Genomic DNA, 24,912 nt, shown 5'->3' with positions numbered 1-24,912 from the left:
AAATATATTCTGTTATATAAAAATTATTTACATTCCTTACAGGTATTAAATAAAATAAACTGAGAAAATGAGTATTGAAAGTAAAAATGTAAAATAAATATCATATAATGGTATCATCTGGAATTAATTCTAATAATCTAATTAATTTATTTTTAATAAGGTTTATAACTGCTATTGATTACGCCCATTGCTATTTTTCATAGCGTTCCATTGGATCGCATAAAGTTTATAATAATAGCAGGTAAAATAATATAACGTTAGAATTTGTTATATAAACAGCAAGAAAAAGTCAATGTTAAACGATAAAATTGACACATTGCTTTTTAAGTATATTTATATTTTATATATGATACGTCGAATACCTACACTGTAGGCCGGAAAAATATCAATATATCGTTTTCGGCATTAAAAAAAATACAGATATATAGAAAAAAAATCGATATTTTTTTGCAATATATATTGATATTTTTAACAAATATTTATAATTAAGTACCAAAATATACTACCAATTTAGACAGTTTAATATTGGCTTAAAAAATATTGATATATCGATATATCCGCAAAAACTATATTTTTAGTAATAGTATCGATGTAACCATGTATCGATATTTTTTCGGCATCCTTACTACACTATATAAATATTTTTTTTAATAATTATTTTTTTAAAAATTATAACAGTAAATATGTAAAACGTAATAATTATGAAACAAATACGCAATTGATAATATAATATATTATCCTCAAACCATACGTTATCAAACACAAAGTTTACTTATTTTTGCTCTCAGCTGATATTTGAAACTTTGGCTTCAACTTGTAGCACATTTAACTATTGTTTTTGAATCATTCCCAATGCTTTGACACGTTTCGACACTGTTGTGTGATCAACTCCTAATGATTTTGCTAGTTCAGCTAGCGTCTGACTTGAATTTTCGTAAATTAATGCTTCTAATTCTTCATCTTCGAACTTTCTAGGTGCGCCACAACGTTCCCTGTCCTCAATATTGAAGTCATTATTTTTAAAACGTCTGAACCAATCTCTACATGTCGTTTTCGATAGAGCATAGTCACCGTAGGTAGCGATAAGGATTCTGTGCGCTTCAGCTGCAGATTTTCTTTGCATGAAGCAATGCAGCAAAACTGCCCGCAAATATTCTTTTTTGGGGACGAAAGTTGACATATTCAACACCACAGAACTTTGAAAAAATGATATATACTGAATTTCAAGGCTACTTATAAGTGTATTAACATTGTAAACTTCACGAGCGCAATCCTGGTAACGCTATCTATTGGAAAACAGCGAGAACTTATTCAACGTTCCAATATGATTCTTACAATTATAGAAATTATAAACATATCAAGACAAAATAGCCGGAGAGTAGATAATTCATAAGAAATTATTCCAGTAATTGCTATTTAAAAAAATGTTGTTGAAACCATGAATACTTAACATTTATGGTTTAATTAACGTGATATTTCGTGCAACTAATAGAAATAACAATCTTCATACTGGAAACAAAATAATGCAGAAAATTTAAAGGTATAAAAACGTGTTTGGTTGTAATAAAAGCAACTTGTGTATTACTGTGCAATTAGTTTTATTATTTAAAGCATTTTTAAATATTTTATATATGATGCGTCATTATATTCTTAAAAACCTTAATTTATTTATTGGTCATTAATATAATTACATAGAATTAGAACAAATATTGCTCAAGATTATTATAATATAAATAAACATATTATCGATAGAACAGAAAACTGTTAGAACCTAACATCGTATATCAAAGTTTATTTATTTTTGTTTCTTGCTGACGTTTGTGTCAAAATCGATAATAAAATGTCTGCTAGTGTTTAGGTTTCAGTGTTTTTAAATGGCTCGTTCGTTATTATTTCTTGTATTATATATTAATTACCAAGACGTCAACATATATTAAATCCCATAATATGTAGATGGACATACCTCTAAAACAGATTGCTTTGTTAAAGTGAAATAAAATGTAAATATACATTTGGGACAATGTATTTTTAGATAATCACGCACATTCCTTTGTAAATTAAAAAACGCGAACTTGCTGGAGTACTAAAATCGAAACACTAAGATGGAAACCGTTGGTGATTATGAATATGCCGCAAAAGACATTCTAGGGCATGGAGCATTTGCTGTTGTTTTTAGAGGTCGGAAGAGCAGTGTAAGATTTATTTTAAAATGTTTTATATTTCAGCCTTCCTTAAGTTTTTAATTTTTAGGATCATAGTTTTTCTGTAGCTATTAAAAGTATAGCGAAAAAGAACTTGGCAAAGTCACAGAATCTGTTAGCAAAAGAAATTAAGATTCTGAAGGTTAGTATTATATTTTTTGATTATTTATAGTTTAAATGCTGTTGAACTTAAAGCTTGGTTAAGTTATTGATGTTAATGATATTGTAATAAAATTTTAGGAGCTGACTCTACTTCACCATGAACACGTTGTGGCTTTATTGGATTGTGTGGAATCTAAAAATAGTGTATTTTTAATTATGGAGGTAAGTAAATTCTTTGCCGTAGACATTTTAGAGATGATATTAATAACTTATGTTTTTTGGGTTTATTAATTCCATGATATTGATATTATTTGAAGTGGACGTCATTATATTTTTTGTTGAACAAAGTATAACTCTTTTTTTGAATATTTTATTTTATTAATAAAAAATAATTTTAATCAAATGATTATTTTAAAATTATTTAAATTATATGCAGTATAGTTAACAGTTATAAACATAATATTTTATATAATTGTTTTGTTGAATCAGAAGACTCTCATAACTTTCTTGGCTTTTTTAATAAAAGATTTTAACTCTCTGCCTTGCACATATAATATATGTGCTCCAACTACTAATCCTATTATTAATAATTTTATCAAGCACTTTTGTTAATTCTTTACACATTTTACATAATGTGATCTACTAGTAATACTAATATATTAGTTTTACTTTCAGTGTTGTGTCACTTCTCTCCTTAAAATGTCAGTTTTTGGCATATAGTAAAAAATTACAAGATGATTTTAAATTATGGAGGTAATGGCAATAACATGTTTTGTGTTGACATGTGTTTATTAATTGTATACATATTACTATTAATATTATTTGATGCATGAAGTGAACTTTATATGTTTTTTTTATTAAGCAAACTGTAATCCTTTTTTTGGAAAAGAGTCTTTATTAATAAAAAAGTCTTTCAATTAAATAATTAAATGTAAATTATCCCAATTTTATATACAATTTAAATAACAGAGTAAATATGATATTTTATTTTATATATTTATTTTGTTGAATCAGTAGATTCTTTTATAACTTTGTTGCCTTCCTTCATCAGAGGTTTTAACTCTGTGCCTTGTTCAACATCCCCATTTTTTTCTGTAGTAGGAGTGACTTGATAGTTGTCTTGGTTTCTCCTTGTATATTTTCTAATAAATATGGCTGCACCAACTATTAATCCTACCACTAATAGTACTATCAATACAGATACACTCTTGCTAGCTTTTTCAACTTTTTGGGAATTTTCTCTAGTATTAGGGCTATCTTTTTCAACTTGCTCTGCAATAACAAGATACACATTACTACCTACTAAACTAAACTGTAAACATTATATACATTATATAGGTCTTACCGTTAGCATTGTGTGCCATTTTATGGATAACTTTGTCACTACCACTTCCCTCGACACCATTTGTTCCTTCTGGAGGATGGTTTATTATATCAGCATTGTTTGATTGAAGATCATAAATTGCTTCCTTCTCTTTTTGGGGAGATTCGACTTCAGCTAAATCACTAGGCAGTGCTGTAAAAATCGAATTGAATTAAAAGGATAATGAGTTAATCTAGTCATTAATACCTTTAGGTGGAATTTTTTCAGGGCTTTCTTTTATTTCCGGCACTATTGCAGGTTCATTTAACGTATCGCCTAAGAATATTAATAATAAGAACTGTCTTTTTTTTGTTGAAAGTCGTTACTTACTAATTGTATCGTTTTGCTTTTGTTGGGTTTCGTTTTCTTTGTTTTCAGAAGGTAAGGGTTCATCACCTGTAAAAGTTAATTAGTACATTATACAACGGTATATGTAATAGACATTGTAATATTTACCTTTCTCAAAGTTTGTAGGTTCTTTTGGTAGAGCAACATCTAAAATAAATTAATGTTTGATTACTCGAAACTAGTATTGTGAAATGACTTACCAGTTTCGGTACCAGGATCGACAACTGGCTCTGTAACCATCATTAGTGCTGTACATGTTTATAGTATAACTCAACAAAAAACTTACCATTGTTTGCATTTTCCGTACTGGCGTTTTGTTCTTCCGTTTCCGGATTTGGCTCTTCGAAGTTAGTTATGACAGGTTTTACTTCATCTAGAAAGCCACGGCCACAATTTTTAATCGGTTTCAATTTTTATAAAAGTTAAAGCTGTTGGCGTACTTGTACACATCGGACGTATCATATCGTATCATCGTTAGCTTTTTTTCAACGTTTATTTATCGTGCGTTTATCGTTATTAAATAAAATGTAAAATAAAGGAAATAATTATTTTTATTCGTTCGATACGTCAAAGTGAGATTAATGTCAATGTTTGTTCGATTTTGATTTTAACACAAAAATAAGTATGTTTACATTAACACGTATAATAAATATTACACTAGGTGGTCGATTATTAATAATTTCAATACATAATACAATAATCTTTATAATTTAGGTAATAGTAATATTAAAATTATATGTAAAAAGAGAACGAGCCGTCCAATATGCACAAGCTTAATGTTAATTAACTTACCGTCATTAGAAGGAAGGTCTGGGACTTTTGGATCTATCATGGTGGATATAAAAACGTTAATATTTTCATTAAATAGCTGGCGAAAATTATTATAAAAGAAACTTACCATCTGGAGCGGCATCAGTTGCCGAAGTAACTTCAAGGATAGAAGATCCTGCACCTGCTTTTGTTATAGTTAATTTTAAGCAGTTTTAATTTTAAAAAATGCTAATTAATAATGTACAACTTTGCTTCCGGTATTTATCTGTAGATAATAGTAGAAATAAATAGATCGTAATCCACGCGACCCCGCACAACATTAGCCGATTAATGTCGTTTGAGTCATGGTTTGGAATAAAAACGGTCTCCAAAGAAGGGGTAAAACGACGGAAGCAAATTTGTACGCCTATTATAATGAGTGTTGAACATACCAGGTTCTTCGGCACTTTTGTTTAAGCCAATCGGGTTTTCTAAAGAATTTTAATAATGATTGTCATTGTTATAATTTATTGTAGGACTATTTTACCATCTCCAGATCCTTCCAGTTGATCCTCTTCTCTTTTGTTTATTACGTGGGTGTTTAATGATACCGGACGTTGGCGTAATATTATCTTGAAGCAGTCGATTTTTTCATCGTCCAATATCAAATCGAAGTCGTCGCAGATACTTTGTAGCGCTAGACGGCCCCTGTACGACAGCGATTGTTCTTCGGGCTCCCATATATTGAATTCCTTATTGAAATTAATTTTAAGAAATAAAATATTATCTTAAATTAGGGATACGTTTTCGTCGCGTTGTTTTAAGAGTAATAAATCGATCTTTGCGATATAATCGCATGACAAATACACGATAACCCAAAATTAACGGAAATAATAATTAACTCACCTGTTCCAAAAAATTGTCTTGGCCATGGAGATAACTGGAAATTTAAAAAATACATATTTTTTATATTTATGATAATTAGTTAATATATGCTTCCTTTTTAATTTTAAATAATACTGAGAATTTTTAAATATTTTTTTGATTATTCTAATATATCTTATGGCAAATTCTTATACTCACTCTTGACTTGAATAAACATACTTTAATCTTGGTGTTTATTTAAAAATTTTGATATTTAAACTTTTTCGCATAATAATGTTCGTTTGCTTTTCAGTTACATATTCATGCTGTTAAATGGCATAACGTTTTCGATTCGCGATACTGGTTGATATCAGAGCAGCCGTGATAGTGACCCATTCATGAAAGTCACATTGATAGGATGAGCCATTTTTTATGATAAAGTACTAGATCTTTTTTTTCACTTTTTTATTTTATTTTTCTTTAATCGTTTATTATGTGTTAATATTTACTATGTTAAATCTTCATGTACGTTTACTTGGAATATTATTTTTATGATGAAATTGCAAGTAACTAAGCACGATTATAATTCCTTAAATATTTGATTATTACTATTCGTTAAAAAATGTTTTGGACACGCCCAACAAAAAAAGTAAAACTAAATAATTAACTAACCTGCTTTTCGCCGATGATTGTTTTCATCCTACAATTGCAGGATTGTTATAAATTAAAATTTAAAAAAATACCCACAATGCACCTTGTTATCTGAACGCATGGGATAGACATTTGAGTGCAATATATTTGTTTTATTTGTTAAAATCTTATTGTTATCTCAGCAATATCAAATACATCTCTAAGATTTTTTTATTAGCGGGGTTATATTTGGTGTGGATAGTACTTACCCGACTGAAAACATTAAAAGTATCACCACACTGTATCCTTTTAGTTGAATCATATTGTATCCGATTTTTTTTCGAAATGGTGAATTATTTTAACAGGTAAAACTGTCTCGTGAAAATGCCGTGGATGCGAATGATGCGAAATAGTTAATAGCTTGCGTTTACCTTACCGATAAGATAAGATAAGCCCCTTGTATGATATCACACAATTTTAAGGTTTTTTTTTATGTGTTTCTTTTAAAATGAATTCCATTGACCCACTGCCTATGAATCATCCATATTCACACTTAAAAATATCGATATTTATGGATTATTTCCGATTTTTGCAATATGTCTTCTTGTAACTTGCGTAAAACATACAGGGACACATTATTTGTGGGTTAAAATAAAAGGCGACGTCTTTGGTCTACGTGAAATGTGTTTTTGCTTGATTATGTCACAGTACGGCATTCATATGGTCTCATTTTTGCTGACTTTTTGCCTCTTGCTTGCTATGTAGGATGAGCAGGGGAGTGTAACTCCAATGGTAAGTGGTGGGTCAATGATTGGCTCAGTTCAATCATTGGTCGGGCTGACAACGTGAATTTGATTGGTTAGTTTAAAATGGTTATGTAGAAACTTGTAAGGAAAATACTTTGCTTTGATTGGTCTGCCATTTCGTGTGATTACTTTATGAGGTCACATTTAAAGGCCAATAGTATGTAAATGAAAATCAAATTTAATTTTTAAAGTGTAAATAAAAAAAATTAAGAGCTCCATTCCAGGCAAAATTAAAATATTCTTTTATAACGCCTTCTCTTTTTTCGCATTTGTTTAGTGCCATTTTATGGGAACTAATAGAGTTCTATCTTCTTTTGATATATTGCAGGTAAACTTTAAATCCTTCATTTTTAATATTGCATTAACTTGATTAAACCAAAAATATAATGAACACCTCATAATAACTTTTAAAATTTGGCCTTGAAAATCATTATGGATTGGACAGTTAAAACACAATTTTTTGTTTTTTAAGATATGTCTCAAAATAACTGATATATTGTTTTTATGGCAAAATCTAGGTATCAAATAAAAGAGATAGTTTAAAGATCTACAAACAACCTTGATGGAGTTGTTAATTTTGGATCTGCGCGGCTGCATTGCTTCTATGGAATCAGTATCAAGTATTCGATCTGTAGAACTACTTAGTATAGAATGTAGATAAATATTGCATGCTGTCTCTTTTTTCAGAAGTTTTGTCAAGTAGCCTGAAATATAGACTAATTTTCACTCTTGTTTTCCTCAGAGCAAAGTTCTCTGGAACTGAAAATATAGTCTCAACTGGTGATTTAACAACCTCTAGTGATACTAGATCTCCCTTTAAAAAAGAATATAAGTTATCTAAAGCGTCAACATGTTCATCGTCTTTACAATTTGCTCCGGGAGAATGATATAAAAAAAAGTAATCATGAATGCTTTAAAAGATATCTCAAACATACTAGGTGAATGATATATGTTTCTACACCTCCATGACCTTTAATTGATTCAAAAAAAATTGTATTGCATAAGTATTACCAATATTTTAAAGATATTTTACAATTAAAAATAGTATTTACTAGTACTAATTATCAGTATCTTAATTATTACCTTCAAATAACAAACTTAAAAACGGATGCCCATAGAAAATGATGGCTTGACACAATTTGACCAACCAATCACTTTCCATTTTAGTGGCGGTTTCAGCAATTTAAACTAGCCAATCACAATTTGCGATCGCAGCGCTACCGTTGACTGAACTAAGAAAAACATTTCCCCAAGGTCGCCTATACCGTGAAATTTCCATTTTTCTATGAGGATGAGCGAAAACCGCTTTGGTCGAACCAGCTGATTTTCACAAGCCTCTTTCGAAAGAACCTTTACATCATTTAAGGGATTTTTTTTCAGAGACCGCAGCAAATTGTAGTTCGACGATGTAAGGTTGTGGGGTATACGCTGGATATACCGAAGCTTCCTAAGCTAGTCTGTGCAGTCTAACATTGTCGAATTGAAAGACTTCATTTCCTTTTACACTTTTCAAAAATGGCTAGACTGCATTAAATTTCAACAGCGACCACAAGCGGAAACTCGCTCCATTCAAATGTTCACATTTTGTAATCCATGTTTAGTTCGATGGCGATGTCATGAGATGAAATATATCTATCTACCTTGACATGATTAAGAATTTCATCAACTTTGAAGGTTTGGCTGGTCAGGGCGAGGTAAAATCGACATTTCTGGAAGGAACAAACTATTTCTGTCACTGGCGGTCAGTTAAACAATCTTTTCGAAAAATAAAAAGTAAAAGGCGACGAAAAGTACCTGGAATTTCCAATTTTAAAGCGCAATGACTTTTGTCTGGTTGTGAGCTATTTCCTTTCAAACGAGCTATAGTATACATTACAAAATCCGACATAACATTAGTATTGCAGCGCTTTAAAATTGTTTCATAAAATTCATTGTTTTATAAATATTTTTTCCATGACGTTGTAGTTCTTGATGTTGCTATTTTAAGGTTGTTAATTGATATTCTGAGATTACTTTTGACAAATAGAGCTTTATTTAACACACCTATATAAACAGTTGAATACTCTATAGACGAACTAATGAAACTGTGTACAACAACAAACAACAACAACGTGGTTTCTCTCTTAACTAACTCTTCTGTATATCTAACAACTATATAACTTGAAATTCCCTAGAAACTAGTAACATTTCATTATTGTACTTAACACAGATTCCTTATTTTAACTAAAGAAGAAATATTTATTTTAACGCTTAAATTTTTGCATCCATTAAACCAAGGAAATATAAGTCTTTATAAATTATTTCACGTCTAAAGTTTACGAAAGAAAAAATATAATAGTGTTCTAGTTTTATTTACACATTGATTTATTTAATCATTACATTTATACTTTGCGATTACAAAGATAATTCTAAGTATAAAATTCAGATAAGATTATTAAATTTCCAGCTTCTATAATATAATAACAGGTATATATTTAGGTTGATGTTTGGTGTTTTCTCAAGTACAATAAAGTACTGAAAAATTATTTAAAATACTTTAATGTTATTCATATATTTAGAACTAAACTTCATATATTTAGTCTGTAAATATTTCGACTTTGGACTGCCAAATAAGCGTTAACAAGTGGGGTTTTTAATTTTCCTAATATAATCTTCCCAAATTTTTTTAGATTTATGACGACTCTCATTTCAACGTTTTATGCTTATATCTATCTTTTATCACTTATATCTATCACTAGTCATATCGTGCTTGCTTCCTTTGTCTTCACAATCTCAATTTTATATAACAACTATTTTTATAATTTGCTATAAATAAAATCATCGAACCAAAACGAAAGAATTACAAAAGAACGTAAGCATAGCTTCAAAAATTGAATGGTTGTATATGTAATGTAATTATACATTTTAACTAACTAATCCTTACGGTACATATGACTACTCTAATATATGAAAATAGATATTAATTAGAAATATAATCTGCAAAAACGGAGAAACAAAACAAAATATTAAACCAAATAAACACTTTCTTTGTAATTGATTTCTTAATTTTCCTAAAATTTGGTGTTTTACTTTTGTATACAAGCTGTGTTTGTGGTTTATTTCATCATCTTTTTTACATTCAAAATCAATTCAAACTTATTTTATCTTATATTTGCACATTTTTGGTAATTAATATTTTTTTTATTTTTAGTTTTGCAATGGAGGAGATTTGGCAGATTATTTAGCAGGTAAGATTGGGAACATTTACAAATTGTAAACAAAGCTGAAGTTAAATTATAATACAATGTAATCATATAACAGTTTTATAAATATAAGTTTTATTTTACAGCTAAAGGAAGTTTGAGTGAAGACACAATTCGTCTGTTTTTGAACCAGTTGGGTAAGCTAGTTATTTTCTTTATATGTTAATGAATGCCTAAATTGAATCTTAAATAATAATACTAGCTGTGGCGGCTAATAATTCCAAATATTCTTGGGGAATGACGCAGAAATCGAGGGCCGTTCCAATATTCAATGTTATTTTGTCACATTGGGCTATTCGATTGATTGATTATTGGTACTTTGATATGTTTTCATATGGTAAACATGCTGAATTTGTTAAAAATGACTTTTTTGGCATTCAAGGACGAATGGGTCGAAGAGTTTTAAAGGTGGAACAGAAAGAAAAGCCAATCATTGAAAAAAATGGTTTCTATGTTAGCAGAAAAACGATACATAGTTTTTGAAGTATAACAAAGTTCAAAATTAATTTTAAAAAATCGGAGACGGTTAACTGGGATCCCAGCTCACCTGATTTGCTCACCAGACCGGTTTTTGAGAGACTCCCTTGAATATTTTTTTCAAAATTAATATGAATAATTTTTGGTTTTGCTCTAACTCGTTTGAGAACGTTATATTATCTTTTTAGCGGGAGCCATGTGGGCTTTACATGCAAAAGGTATCGTACACAGGGATCTGAAACCACAGAACATTCTATTAAGCCACGGTGGTGGTAAAAGCCACCCTCAACCATCTGAAATCAAACTTAAAATTGGTAATTATCGATAAATTCTAGATGTGAATGAGATGAAGAAATAAACTTATTTTACAGCTGATTTTGGGTTCGCCAGATTTCTTCAAGACGGCGTTATGGCAGCAACCTTATGTGGAAGTCCTATGTATATGGTATAACGATATTTTAACATTGGCCATGAATGTAATTTAAATAATTTGTATTATTTTAGGCACCTGAGGTAATAATGTCCCTTCAATACGATGCAAAAGCAGACTTGTGGAGTCTTGGCACTATAGTGTTTCAATGTTTGACCGGTAAAGCTCCCTTCTACGCAAGAACACCGCAGGAATTAAAATCATTCTACGAGAAAAATGCGAATTTGGCACCAAAGTAAGATATCTTTATGTGAGAAAACAAAATATACAGGATTTGTTCAAAACTTAGTAGACCTGTTGTTTTATTCTTCTCTTTCTATGTACTTTGATACATCCTTATTTTAAATATTTCAGAATACCGCCAAGTACATCACCAGAGCTAAGTGATCTATTACTGGGATTATTGAAGAGAAGCCCAAGAGAAAGAATGAATTTTGAAACCTTCTTTAATCACAAATTTCTACAAAGGGTGCCACCTCAGCAACCAAGCCCTTTACAAGGAGGTAATATTGCGTTTGTTTTATTTTCTTTTGTTTATATATATATATGTGTTTTTAGAATTTCCACCTATATATAGCACGTCGCCCTTAACTAAAGTTCCTCTTAAACTACCCACGCCTGTGAGAGTTGCTACACCTCCAAGATCTCAACCAGGTGAGGCTATTTATATCTGTTGTACTTATATATTGTTGTTATATATTATTTATAGAATCACCTCGGTCTGCCCGAACTGCACTCAGCTCTAGTACTGAAGATGATTACGTCATAGTACCCAGTAACATCCAAATACAGTCGGATCAATCTATAGATATGAGTTTGGAGAAAGATCGCGATAAGGAGAAAGAAAAAGTCAAGTGAGTAATGATGTACACGCAAGCATTACTAATTTTATTGTGATTAATTGTGACTATTCTAATTTTAAGTTTATGGGGATGAATAATCTTCGTTATATCATTTCCTTATATGGATTAAATTGTCTCAAAATGTGGCGATTGGAAGATTTGAATTGAAGTTTTGTTTAATTGTATTTTTTTAATTAAATCATAAAACATTTAGGATAGGGTTGTGTGAAATAGTACGTCAGGAAAATGACTCCCGGAACTTTACTGCAATTTGTCATGACCATTTTGCATAGATGATCTAGAGGGAAGGGAAGCTAAGAAGCGTTGTATGAAATGTACTGTGGTCAGCTGTTAAATGGGTTTTTTCATTTATTTTATTAAACCTTTCGTAAATTGTTTGACATTTTGACAATTTTTTAACTTAACTAACGAGATTTTATCATAAATGTTATTTACAGTTTAAGGCTGCAAGCATGCGCGGCTCCAAGCAACGAACCTGCTGTAAATAGCCCCACGAGGCCAAACTTTTTACCAATATCCGAACCCATTCCTGTACCTACCCAACGTGTCGCATTTGAAAGGATGCATTCACAAAAAAAGGGTGACGACTCACAAGCACCTCCTTCTCCCACAGAGGTAAGTGGATTTTCAATAAATTTTGTCATGCGATAAGAGATGGCGCTATTAGATTTGCCATTGAAGCAGTTTTTTCACTACTTATATTTTGTTGTTGAATGAATTTAAAGAATATGAGCATGAAGAACGGAAGCACTAAGTCTTTAGTACTTATTAGATTAACAAAATCATATAGTCGACAGACAGATGTCCCGGTCTTCCAGTACCAACAGGTTTTCAGTGCTTGATTTTTTTTCTTCAAGCTTATTAATCAGTTAGGATCTAACAGGCGACGGTGATACAGGATTACAACTGGGAGGGATACATTTTGTGTTTGTTAGCTAGGTTTATGGACAAGAAGTGATTTAGTGGACGGATTTGTGAGTTGTAAAGCGACCTCAGTAAGACAACCTTGCAGTAAGAATTTTTGTAAAAAAAAAGCTAGACAATTTTAGTATTTGATGATTGATACGATATGAGATTCAAGATTTCGATTGAACGAGAATACAGGACAAGTTTTTAAATAACCAACCATGATTGTTTAAATATAATAACATAATTAGTAGAGCCTTAGTACCACGGCTAACGCTCTGTATTATTGCTTGATATTCCACTATTCTTAAGTTTAAAATTACGGTACTCTTATAATGGAAAATTTTATGGCGTAAAATAAAATAAACCAATAAAACATATTTACAAATGTAGCTTTAAAACTTATTAAAACAATTTTGTATGTGTAACTCGGGAAGATGTAAAGATGTAAAGGGTCAAGCTCATTAGATTAGATACATTAATTTTCTTCATCTGGAAGCTAATTTTGTTTTTTTTTTTAATTGGACATTGTTTACTCCACCTGTTTGTCGATCGGAATTATTGCGAGGAATGACCAAGCTGAACCAATATCATAGTCGAATAGTAGGCGGCTTTTACTAAAGGATGGAACAAATAGGCCAAGATCAAATACGAATTTTATGCTTAAGCACAAGGTTTATTTTATATTGATCTTAATCGACTTATATCGACCAGCTCGCGAATAAGCGCGTTCTCAGAAGAACTTGAACTGAGTTGTTTGTGAAAGGATTGAGATATGAAGTGCTTGATTTCTGGAGTGTGAGTTTCTCTGTGTATTTGATTATTTCTATCAAACTATGGAGTGTTTAAGATTCTCCTGAGGAGCTTATTTTGGAAAACTTGAAGCCGTTTCACCTGGTTGGGTGCAACAAACTTGAAGTAAACGTTAGATCCGTAGAGGATTACGGACCGGATTAACATTTTATAAAATAAGCATTCGATGGAGATGGGAAGTCAGATCAATGTAGAAAGAGCAGAAGAGTAGAAAATGATGGTCTGGGTTTTCAGAGAGTTGATTTGCAACCTCCAGAATTTTATCCGCTTGACCGCATGATCGAGCTGCTTGAATGGTATCCTTGAATCTGGAGTCACGGCCTCAAAACGCGATGTCAATATGCCCTTTGCTCGGCAAATCTGAAATAAAGAGATTAAATAATGCTGGAACCATCAGGGAACCTTGAGGTACGCCAGCTTAGATTGATTTTGGACTGGACAGAGTTTTCCTAATCTTGGCCTGGAAAGATCTGCCCAATAGATAGGACTTGATGATATCTTTGTAAAGACATCATTGGCTAACATTATTCAAAGAAAGCTGAGGTGCTAATAAATGACAATAAATCGAGGAATACAGAAATCATAAACAGGAATTCTACTGTGTATAAGGATAATTTAAATTTTCTACTTTCACGTTTTTCTTATCGTACTACAAAACTTGCTGTATATTCAGTTGATTCAAAGCTTTGGAAAAATATTGTTACATCAAAACATTTTTTTAGATTGTTAAAAGTAGCGCAGTGCCTCGTTCTCAACCGATCACAATGAAAAGACCGCCTGATAGGCAACTAAGCACTGACATAGATATAGCATCATTATCTCCTCCATCTGTAAGTTCCATGTTGCTTCTTTTTTACGAGTTGTATAATACAAATCTGACAATTTTCCAACAACAGGTACAATTTGTTATTGGTACTCCTCCGGGAGGAGGTAGGCGGCGGTCTACGTCCAGCTCGTTATGCGAAACTCCACCCCCTCCGAGTTTGTGGACAGTGAGCCCCACCAGCGCGAAGAACATGCCATTAAGCTCGCCTTTAAAAAGGTCGGGTACTTCACCTCCAGTGCTTAGTGGTCCTTTAGCGAGGGTGCCCATTTTAAGTAGCCCCAATTTGTCTGATAACAACAATTTAGGTAAATTTTAATGACCATTAATGGTTTCGGAGTGACATTAATGATTCTTATCCAAGGCCGTTCCCCCGTAATTCCATTTTGTACAAGAGCTGTAACTTTACCGGAGATCTCCGAGATGGGGAATTATCACACGTTATTCCAGAACACTGAGAATGATCCTTGTACGTGCGAGCCTCAGCCAATTGCCTTTGCAGGTCCAGAACTTCCGGAAGAAACTCTTTTGGAGGTAGATTGAAACTTCGGTCATAGCGTAACATCTAATGATATTACTTAATATTTTAGAAAGAACATAACGAGACATTGGCTAAGATTAATTTCGTACTTGCGTTAAGTTCATGTATTATCGATCTCGCCTCCCAGAGAGCAGCTCCTATAAATGCCTTAGTGAATAACGCGGGGAGTAAGGGTCCTTCTAATGTGCCACCAACCTCGGAGATGGACAGGCGCACGGAGCAGCTTGTGTTGTTGGTTCGCGCCCTGCAGCTCCTGAGCAGTGGTTTAGCGTTGGCCACGAAACAGTTAAAAAGTGGACAGTTACGTCCCAGTACAAGAGTAAAAAGTGGTAAGTTACTGTTTTTATTCAATTAGAATATTTTTAAAAAATAATGTCCGGTTTTTTAATTTTAAATTCCAAGGCATATGAGGTGTGTTCAAAGAATAACCGAAAAAAATATTTTTTTTGTTCATCAGCATTAATGTAATTCTCTTCAAAGTGATTACCATTAGATGGTGTACTTACTTCCAATCGCCTTCTTATATTGGTTCTGTAGGACATCTTTGAACTCTGTAATGATTCACTTTTAATCTCATCAGTTTTTATAAGACGGTTCTTCAAGGTACGTTTTTATTTTTAGAAATAAAAAAGTAACATAAAGCCAAGTCTGGCAGATATAGAGGCTATGGTATAGTTATAGTATTATTTTTCCAGAATTTTTATTGTGGCACGTTTTATATCCAAAGCATTCGAATCAATTTATCTAATTATGATTCAGAGATTATTGTTTTCACCGATTATTAATAATTATTAATTTATACCATTTTAGAATTCCATACATTATTAACATTTTTTTCCAGTTGTATCAACACTAAACACGAAATTCCGTACTACCTTGCTAGAATGCAAACAACTCAACAGCACGGGATTGTTGAATAAGATTGGTACCACGGATATCACCGCCGACAAAATAATTTACAACCACGCCATTCAAATGGTGAGTTGACAAACATTTAGAAATTTTCCTCTATGTAGGAATTCGTTTTTAGTGCCAGACCGCCGCTCTAGACGAGCTCTTCGGTAAACCAGGGGAGTGTTTTCAGAGGTATCAAACGGCCCAGATCCTGCTCCATAGCCTGTCTCAACAGGTACACAATCCCCAGGATCGAGTGCTTTTGACTAAGTGTAAGTCTTTTGTTCTTTTTTATTTTATTTTATATATCAGGTATACGAAAAATAATCCACATTTTGCTTTTCTGGCGAAGAGCCTTTAAGGAGAAGTTTCAATAGAAGACTTTCCACTTTTATGATATGAAGGAATGGCTGAACATTTTATAGAGGTGTATTGCCGATTCCTTTCGAGTGGGTTAACTTAGTTGACACGGTTATTGTCTATTCATCTATTGGTTCCCAATATAGTTCATAATATTTTTAATTTTTTTATTGTTGTTTTTATTCATTTTGTTTTATCAAGATATTGGCTCAGTATTATTGGTCTTATTTAGGTGTATATTCTTATCTTAGTCATTTTACAGATTTGTTTACTTTTTAAATCTTATAGTTTTTCTATTTATCTTGTCATATATTCTAGGTATGTGCCGAAAAGTAATATTTTGTTTCATATTTGGATTTTCAAATTGAGGTAAAACATGTGAAATATGTATTTTTGCATTATTGTTTAATTATCATTACACATACATTATCATTACATTATTATTTAATTTATTATATAATTTAATGTAAGACTTAAGTGATAAACAATCTTTGACGCCATACTTGAAGTGCATGATATAATAGTTATTATCTAATAATCTTTAATATGATCTCTCTCTAGACACATGCATTATTTCTATTGATTTTGTAGCGGGGCATCAATAACTGTTTTCCTGTTAAAAATATGTGTCTTTTGATGTAAAAAGAATTACAATTATTGACTTATTAGCAAGTAATTTGCTTTCTTGTGGTGGTTGTCATAAAACTAGCGCTTATTTCATTTTTTAACACATTTTCATTAATCACTAGTGCATTTCAAAAATGTCTTAAAAATGTGATTGTATGGCCAATATACAAAGAATGATTATTCATAGCCCTTCAGAAAATAATTTTATTGAATATTTGGATTATCTTCTTAAGATAAGATAGCAGAAACGTATTTTCGAACTATCGTCTTATTACCAAAGGTAAGACGTAAGAGTTTTTTTTTAATCAATCTTTGACGACGTACTTGAAATACATGGTGTAACGTTTAGGTTAACGTAACATGACCTTATGCTAGACACAAAAATTGTTTGTCTGGCGACGCACCAATAACTTTTTTAGGCCAACTTTGGAAACATTTGTAGGGTTGTAAGTTGCATTCGTTTTTGTATTTTTCCATTAATTAATTGGAAACCTGTTCACTTTTTAAAAAAATGCATGGCATTTAAACATTTTCTTATAATTGATATCTTATTATTGTTGTTAATTGATTGATATGTACTGTCCCTTCTGTGGGTACTTTCAAATAGATATCATATTCTGGCCTGCCTTTACAATAGATTTCACATCTTCGTACGGTGGTATCATCCATATATGGTTCGTATGATCCCGTAATTATGAACGATTTGTCTAGTGAATACCTTTATATATTTTTAGAAGCTATACATACGCTATACGGCACTTGAACATTATTTCATTCATAACACTTCAACAACATATTGGTCTGGGAGAGAGGAGACTTTTCATTAGACTATTATTAGAAAAGTAACACTAAGATCGTTACATTGAGTATATAAACAGAAAAATAGATGCAGGAGTTGGAAATACTTTCATCGTAACAACGCACTTTGATAAATCTATCAATTATGGACGGGAAGTGGATACCACTTGTTTTGATTTCTGCAGAAATATTGTAATGAAATTAAACTACTTTCAAAAGAAGTATCCGGAAACCATTTGATTCTATTTGTTTCAATATTACTTAACATTTGTTTAAAATAACTTTTACACTTAGAAAATCAATTAAATTTTTCTAATAAAATGTTATGAACTTTTTCCCAGCAAAATAAAACGTGGATTACTTTTCAGGTGCCTAATTAAGTTGACTGGAACGAATTTCTTTAACCGTTTTCTTTTTTTATTTTAGACAAAGACGCTGTCGAGAAACGCCTTTACGTTCTTCAACAGCAAGGCTATATATTCGCAACGGATCTAAACTAAAAACTGATTAAAAAGACATTTATAGGTACGGTGATGGTTTCCATTGTTATCAATTTTCAATAGAAAACATATATAAATTAGATTTGTTTTTGCGTCGATGTTATTTTCGAGGCAAAGCTGATAAATCTAGAGAACCTTACGGTTGCCGCAAATTTCGGTAAAATTAATTTTGCAACCAATATCATTAGATTGTTTGGATAACTATTTAGTAACGACGTTAATATTATATCATTTTGGTTTTGTTTTTGTCCCCGTAAAATTTAGGGATACTATTTAATGCGATAATACTTTGTTTTATTGTAAAGGTGAAGAAATGTAAACAATGTAAAGTGTAAAAAAGTTAACCTGTAGATGTAAGTTAATATCTATATCAGTGATCCGTTGAAATAACATATTAATTTTGATTTGATTTTTTTATATGACTAAATAAAATGCATAGTGGACTGGGTCTATTCTTGAACATTTTTGGTTGAACGAAAATAAAATAAGACGTATTCGGTATACGTATTTGGAATTAACAAGTGTATTGTATTTTCAGTACTGCTACTGATAATCGAAATGATATGGCAATGAGGGATTGTTCCGACTTACGCACTGAGCGATAAAAATAATTTAATTGTATTTAAATTTGTTCAGGTAGTTTTTCTCAAAAATATTTTGTCTTTAGTTAAAATTTCTTATTGGTATCTTGTTTTTAGGTTCCAGATTTCTCTACTATTTCCAATTTTTTTGACAAAAGGTTTTCCATTCTTTTTCCAAGCCGTGGTTGTCAAACTTACTATTTTTGTGGTAAAACCATTGTTCTAATAATTCAATTGATTGATTGATTGAACAGCCAAACCGTGTTCCCACCTGAGTATTCGGTAAAATAGTGCAACAATTTACCGCCGATACAGACTATATACTTTTTTCAATTTTGATCAGAATGCTTTCGTTCTTTTTTATCTCCGTACTGATCTGATGATTTTTAATTATATCATATATTTTTTTAGTGAATTTAAATAAAGCACGTGCTTAGAGTTCGAAGTTAGGAAAATTGTTGAAGACACTTTTATTTCCAATATTTATTAAAGAATAAATAAAGGAATGCCAAAAATATGTGTAGTCGCCTATTAAATAAGATACAGTAATGGTGAAACTGAAACTACAATAACACAGAACTGCACTTAAGTATAGTTCGATTTTTGTTTTGGGCGATTTCTTCTGTTATAATAAGTAATAATATTTAAATGTCCTTATTTTTTTCGTTTAAAATTTGGTAAAAAGTTTTCCATACTCTTTTTGATTGCTCAATAATACTCGATGACATAGTGACCTATATTTTTACTTTTTTTGTGTGTTTTGGTTAATTTTAAATTAAAACATTGCTTGGAAAACAGTAGAAATGCTCACTAAATCTGCGGAAAAACGTTTACACTACAGGAATTCATAACATACGCTCTCTTGATTACGTTAAATGTTCAAGTATGGATCCATCATAATGATGGGTATATAACACTTCAATACTACGTTATAGTTATGATTATTACTTGTGATTTTCTTTTAACTGAATTATTAACTTAATGATTAAGGCAATTATACGAAATTAACATGAGGATATTTTTATTGTTTCTCGAAAAACCATTTTACAATAATTCAACGATAATTCTGTAAAAAAAATTAAAAATAAATGTTTACTTAAACCTTAACTGGCAGCATTATGTTAATCGATTTCGTTTCCAAATAGTCGTCAAGCGAATCTGGTCCCCTAAAAAGGTAAATATATATGAAATATTTTTGCATTTTTATTTATTTTCTATCATGCATACAAATCCTTTCCAAATCCGGATTTTTTACAGCCACCAAAAGGAGTCTGTGGTGTAATGTAATCGTAGCAATTAATCCTGAAAAGTATATAGTATTAAATAGATTAGATTGCTTTTAGATAAATTTAGTATTATATTTAGCTGGTACCGATAATCGACGGGGAGCATTATTGTTATTATTTTGAGACTAGTTTCAGTGGTAAATTTGCCATTTTTTACCACATTACACTTTATTTTGAAATGCTTATGATAATAATTAAAGATATTTTGATATATCACTACATAGTATAAAACAAAGTCACCTTTTCTGTCCCTATATCCCTATGTGCGCTTAAATCTTTAAAACTACGCAACGGATTTTGATGCGGTTTTTTTCAATAGATAGAGTGATTCAAGAGGAAGGTATATATGTATAATACATGCATAATATACTAAGGCAACATTGCTAATTTTAGAGGTTTCTAACGTGATGTCGTAAATTAACCTATTTTTTTAGGCTTATTTAGCAATTAGCAAAAACGCTGCCTACACCATAAAAAGGTCTACAAAAAAGTCCGCGATGGTATATGTTTATCTTTTAGGGATAACCCACATTAACCATTTTTATTGTTTACTTTTTACGTGAGAAAATGGCTTATTTACGAAGCTATTTTAAGCAATACGGCATTAATCCTTATCGAATTAAGTACCTTAAATACAGTGTGCAAATAATATAGATCAATATGGTTCCTTACAGCATGTAAATTAAACAAATATTTACGGAGATATTACAAATTTAAAATTTGCGTTTAAAAATGTGTAATGTAATAAAAATTGTATGAATTTAGATATTCCAAAGATAGCAGGAAATCTTCATAGTAAGTATAGGGGAAGAGGAATTGTTTTACTCCAAATTTAATGCGTGCAGGCCAAGGGCAGTAATGAATGAACCAAAAATACTGGATCGATTTTAATCATGTTTTCATTGAGTGACATAGGCATATATATTTTATGCCCGTGCAAAGTCGGAGCGGGCCGCTATGTTTTTATATACAACGTTCATATTTTTTGTATTGTGTATTTAATTTAGTGTCAGCATTGCACCCGTGCGAAGCCGGGGCGGGTCGCTAGTTTTGAATAATTTTGCAAAATCGTTCATAATCAGTTGTTATTCTGGAAAACATTGTTGTTTTGCAAAAAAACTGATAAAGCAAAGCCATAATTAATATTCATGAATAGTTACACCTGTAACCAGATTAAGTGAGATTGAAAGTATTCTAACATGGTTTTTGAATTGTACCCTAATATGGATATTATTAAATAGAAGGAAGAAAATATATTTAAGGAATTTCGGCATTAAAAGGGATGATGTGAGTTTTTGTTTACCGATATTAGAATTAAAACTATCTGCAAGCAAGAGTTTGTAGTTGGAGCATGTAAAAGTGTGTAGGGCACCAATATTATTTTGAAATATTTACATTTATTATTGGGTTTAAAAGTAAAAATATATATTTTATACTTACCAGACTGAACCTGCTTCCACGGCATTAGCAAAAACCAAAGCGTTGTTTATATCCTTAGTAATGACGCCTGCAGCTAGTCCATACTGCGTATTATTAGATCGTTCAATAACTTCATCTAAAGTATCAAATTTGAGAATACTCTGAACTGGTCCAAAAATCTGAATATAAAAAATTACACTAAATATTTCGGAGAATCGCTACTTTTCATTTTAGGAAATTATTATGGAAAACTGTTTTACTTAGATAAGAGTAAATTGTAAACATTATAAATTATTAATTATGAATGAACTGTAATATTCTGAATGAAACCGCATGTTCAATTTTTTTATCAAGTCGTTATTAATTCATTTATAAATAAATCATTTTACCTCATCAGTGGCAATTGTCATGCCATCTTTGACGTTAGAAAATACGGTTGGTTCCACGAAATATCCCTTGCTACCAACACGAGATCCACCCGTTTCTAATTTTGCACCTTGCTGCTTGCCCGACTCTACCATTCTTAGAATTTTTTCCAGTGAAGGTTTATCGATCTGAAATCAAATTGATAGTATAGATTGGAATCAAATAGATTGGAATTTTGAAGGCAGCTTGGTCAGAAATGCAATCGTTTTATTTCTGTTTGGGGAGGTGTGTTTCTGTTGTTTCTGAATTGTGGGAGGTGTGTTCAAAAGTTTCTAACGTTATATTTTCTCGTGTAAATCAATTAAGCGCGGAAAAGTTTCTTCAATGTAAACCCGCAGAAGCTATCAATTATTGACACAGTCAACGAAAAAACTATCAAACGTATTTCAAAAAAGTAGTAATTTCTTTAGCCAAATCCAATACCACTTCTAATAGAGCGACAAAACTTACTGAAAATATTTCATCTAATGCATCTATTTTGAATTAATAATAATTTATACCTGAGGTCCTTGTAAAACATCTTGGTCGAATGGATTTCCAACCTTTCTTGCTTTCGCCTTTTCAACTGCCTTTTTGACAAAAAGATCGTATATACCAGACTGAACGAAAGTTCGGGAGCCAGCACAACAATTTTGGCCGTGATTTTCGAAAATAGCTGCATGTGCAATATTGACTGCCCCATCGACTGCATATTAAAATTTGATGGATTAATATTCAAAAATATTTCATTTAATTAGCATGTGTTTAACGTCGTTGCCGAAAAACATTATGTTACCTACCATCGGCATCATCAAAAATTACCAGAGGACTTTTTCCTCCAAGCTCCAAGGATACTCTTTTTAAATTAGAATGTGCTGAATACTCCAATATTTTGTGACCAATCTAAAATAACACTGTAGATAATATTTTTATTATTTATTATTGTAAGATGTTACATCAGTGGATCCAGTGAAAGCTACTTTTCTCACATCCATATGTAAACAAAGTGCTTCGCCTGCTACTGGACCATATCCTGGCAGAACATTAACAACACCATCCGGAAATCCTGCCTCTTTAGTTAAAGCTGCGAGGACTAAAGAAACATAACTTTGGTTTAAATTCATATCCATGCAATATACGACTATCATCAAGTTATGATTGTTGATCTATATGAGCTCATGCCTTTCTTGAAATTATGGTAAATCATTATTTGAAACTTAAATTTTTTATTATAATAAACGTTTATAGAACTAATTATTTCTCAAACACTATAAGCTCAAATTTCATAAACTAAACTGGCATGCACAGATGAAAGGATACACTGTCTGATAAACAGCCATTTGTTTGGCATGGTGACAATTATTTACAAATTACATTGACAGTAACATAAAAACTGAATGTTTTAATAAACAATAATTTGTTTTGCATGGGTAACTAGATTTTTCTATTTCAATAATTAAATATTACCTAATGCTGTCAAAGGTGTTTGTTCAGCCGGTTTCAAAATTAGTGTGCATCCTGTACACAAGGCTGGTCCCAATTTCCAAATAGCCATTCCTATAGGATAATTCCACGGAATAATTTGAGCCACTACACCCACAGGCTCTTTTTTTGTTAATGCAAACCCAGTACCATCTGAAAAAAATGTAAGTTAATACCTAAATTAATATTTTGTTGAAGAATTTACCAACTGGTACTGTATTTCCATGAATTTTATCGCAATAACCAGCATAGTATCTCAAAATATTGATATATACTTCCAGTTCTGCTACCACTGCTTCCAGAGGTTTGCCAGAATTTAAAGTTTCTAAATTAGCCAAGTATTGAGAATCTCTTTGCAATAAATCAGCAAACTATACGGCATAAAATAATGATGTTTTGTCGTAAATATTTAAAAAACCTAATAAACCTACCTTGTTAATTAATTTGCCTCTTTCGGAAGCGTCCAATTTGCGCCAAGGTGAACCTCTTGAAAAAGCTTTCTTTGCTGCAGCAACTGCAGCATCAACATCTTCCTAAACGAATATATTCTATTTTTAGTACTTAACATAAATAACAACTGACCTTCTGAGCTTCAGCAACATCTATTATTTTTTCTTCAGTGGCTGGGTTGAAGACCGGAAATGTCTTATTGCTAATTGCATTTACAAATGCATTGTTTATAAAAAGCTATGAGGAGAAACAATAAAATATTATATAGTGTTTTGTCAAGATGTTCGATTATATTTTGAAGTAAATAATTAAAGACTTTTACCTGTGTATATTTTATCGGAATATCAGACATAACCACAACTCCCATTGCAGCTATCGAAAATATTTACTTGAATTCCGTACTGAACGCAAGCCGTCGTCTATAAACTGAGATGTTTTAAAAGTTGCTTGGTTTATTTATACAGTATAGGATTTATCAATAAATAAAAAAGGCAATATGGAGAGGTTACGTTTTCCGTTTATTATGTTGCATATACTCCATAGAAAAAAAAATAGAAATATAATATATATATATATATATATATATATATATATATATATATATATATATATATATATATATATATATAATATATATATATATATATATATATATATATAATATATATATATATATATATATATATATATATATATATATATATATATATATATATATATCCTTTAGAATAGTAATTTCAGATACGCTGTTTGTTATTGCACTTTGGCAGGCTCAACAATAATCTTTATTTTTTAATGACGAGATGATTCCAACAAAAATAATTTAATTTGAGATAATATTATTATGGAAAATAACATTGATATTAAATTTTATTGATAAAAAATGATGAAGCAGTAAATATTAATATTGAACAAAACAATACATCTAGAGTATTAGTGTCAGCAGTCAAA

At 31.0% G+C, this 24,912-nt stretch overlaps 3 protein-coding genes across 5 annotated transcripts; 1 reads left to right on the top strand and 2 right to left on the bottom strand.

Moving 5' to 3' along the window:
* Positions 1 to 1,752: 1,752 nt before the first annotated feature.
* Atg1 (serine/threonine-protein kinase unc-51-like protein Atg1) lies at positions 1,753 to 20,026 on the top strand. Of its 2 annotated transcripts, none has more exons than XM_076413465.1 (19): positions 1,753 to 2,192; positions 2,251 to 2,343; positions 2,442 to 2,525; positions 10,255 to 10,291; positions 10,393 to 10,443; positions 10,972 to 11,097; positions 11,155 to 11,228; positions 11,288 to 11,448; positions 11,568 to 11,716; positions 11,772 to 11,867; positions 11,923 to 12,067; positions 12,514 to 12,691; positions 14,518 to 14,625; positions 14,692 to 14,926; positions 14,983 to 15,152; positions 15,209 to 15,488; positions 16,001 to 16,137; positions 16,190 to 16,325; positions 18,265 to 20,026. In XM_076413465.1, the coding sequence occupies exons 1-19, from the start codon at positions 2,103 to 2,105 to the stop codon at positions 18,336 to 18,338; spliced, it is 2,424 nt and encodes an 807-aa protein (XP_076269580.1). In that variant the 5' UTR covers positions 1,753 to 2,102; the 3' UTR covers positions 18,339 to 20,026. The 2 variants fall into 2 exon arrangements, with proteins under 2 accessions (XP_076269580.1, XP_076269586.1); XM_076413471.1 differs by having other exon boundaries at positions 1,805 to 2,192; positions 2,251 to 2,347; positions 2,445 to 2,525.
* On the bottom strand, positions 3,179 to 6,758 carry LOC143202190 (uncharacterized). Of its 2 annotated transcripts, none has more exons than XM_076413495.1 (13): positions 6,528 to 6,758; positions 5,671 to 5,704; positions 5,312 to 5,516; positions 5,217 to 5,255; positions 4,913 to 4,969; positions 4,807 to 4,839; positions 4,301 to 4,387; positions 4,215 to 4,244; positions 4,123 to 4,161; positions 3,997 to 4,062; positions 3,874 to 3,942; positions 3,649 to 3,819; positions 3,179 to 3,575 (listed from the first exon to the last, which is right to left on the bottom strand). In XM_076413495.1, the coding sequence occupies exons 1-13, from the start codon at positions 6,578 to 6,580 to the stop codon at positions 3,301 to 3,303; spliced, it is 1,158 nt and encodes a 385-aa protein (XP_076269610.1). In that variant the 5' UTR covers positions 6,581 to 6,758; the 3' UTR covers positions 3,179 to 3,300. The 2 variants fall into 2 exon arrangements, with proteins under 2 accessions (XP_076269610.1, XP_076269620.1); XM_076413505.1 differs by having other exon boundaries at positions 4,913 to 4,966; positions 6,528 to 6,682.
* LOC143202182 (aldehyde dehydrogenase 1A1) lies at positions 19,924 to 24,499 on the bottom strand. Its single transcript, XM_076413482.1, has 12 exons — positions 24,284 to 24,499; positions 24,094 to 24,198; positions 23,943 to 24,044; positions 23,717 to 23,882; positions 23,497 to 23,664; positions 22,986 to 23,122; positions 22,830 to 22,932; positions 22,551 to 22,735; positions 22,014 to 22,178; positions 21,646 to 21,803; positions 20,147 to 20,221; positions 19,924 to 20,085 (listed from the first exon to the last, which is right to left on the bottom strand). The coding sequence occupies exons 1-12, from the start codon at positions 24,326 to 24,328 to the stop codon at positions 20,016 to 20,018; spliced, it is 1,479 nt and encodes a 492-aa protein (XP_076269597.1). The 5' UTR covers positions 24,329 to 24,499; the 3' UTR covers positions 19,924 to 20,015.
* Between the last annotated feature and the right edge of the window lie 413 nt (positions 24,500 to 24,912).

Source organism: Rhynchophorus ferrugineus, unplaced genomic scaffold (assembly GCF_030347505.1).
Source record: "Rhynchophorus ferrugineus isolate W39M unplaced genomic scaffold, kcgeb_rfMv2 rfM1, whole genome shotgun sequence".
NCBI classification, from domain to species: Eukaryota; Metazoa; Arthropoda; class Insecta; order Coleoptera; family Curculionidae; genus Rhynchophorus; species Rhynchophorus ferrugineus.
The sequence above is the reverse complement of the archived record's forward strand: the minus strand, read 5'-3'. Positions and strand labels throughout refer to the sequence as shown.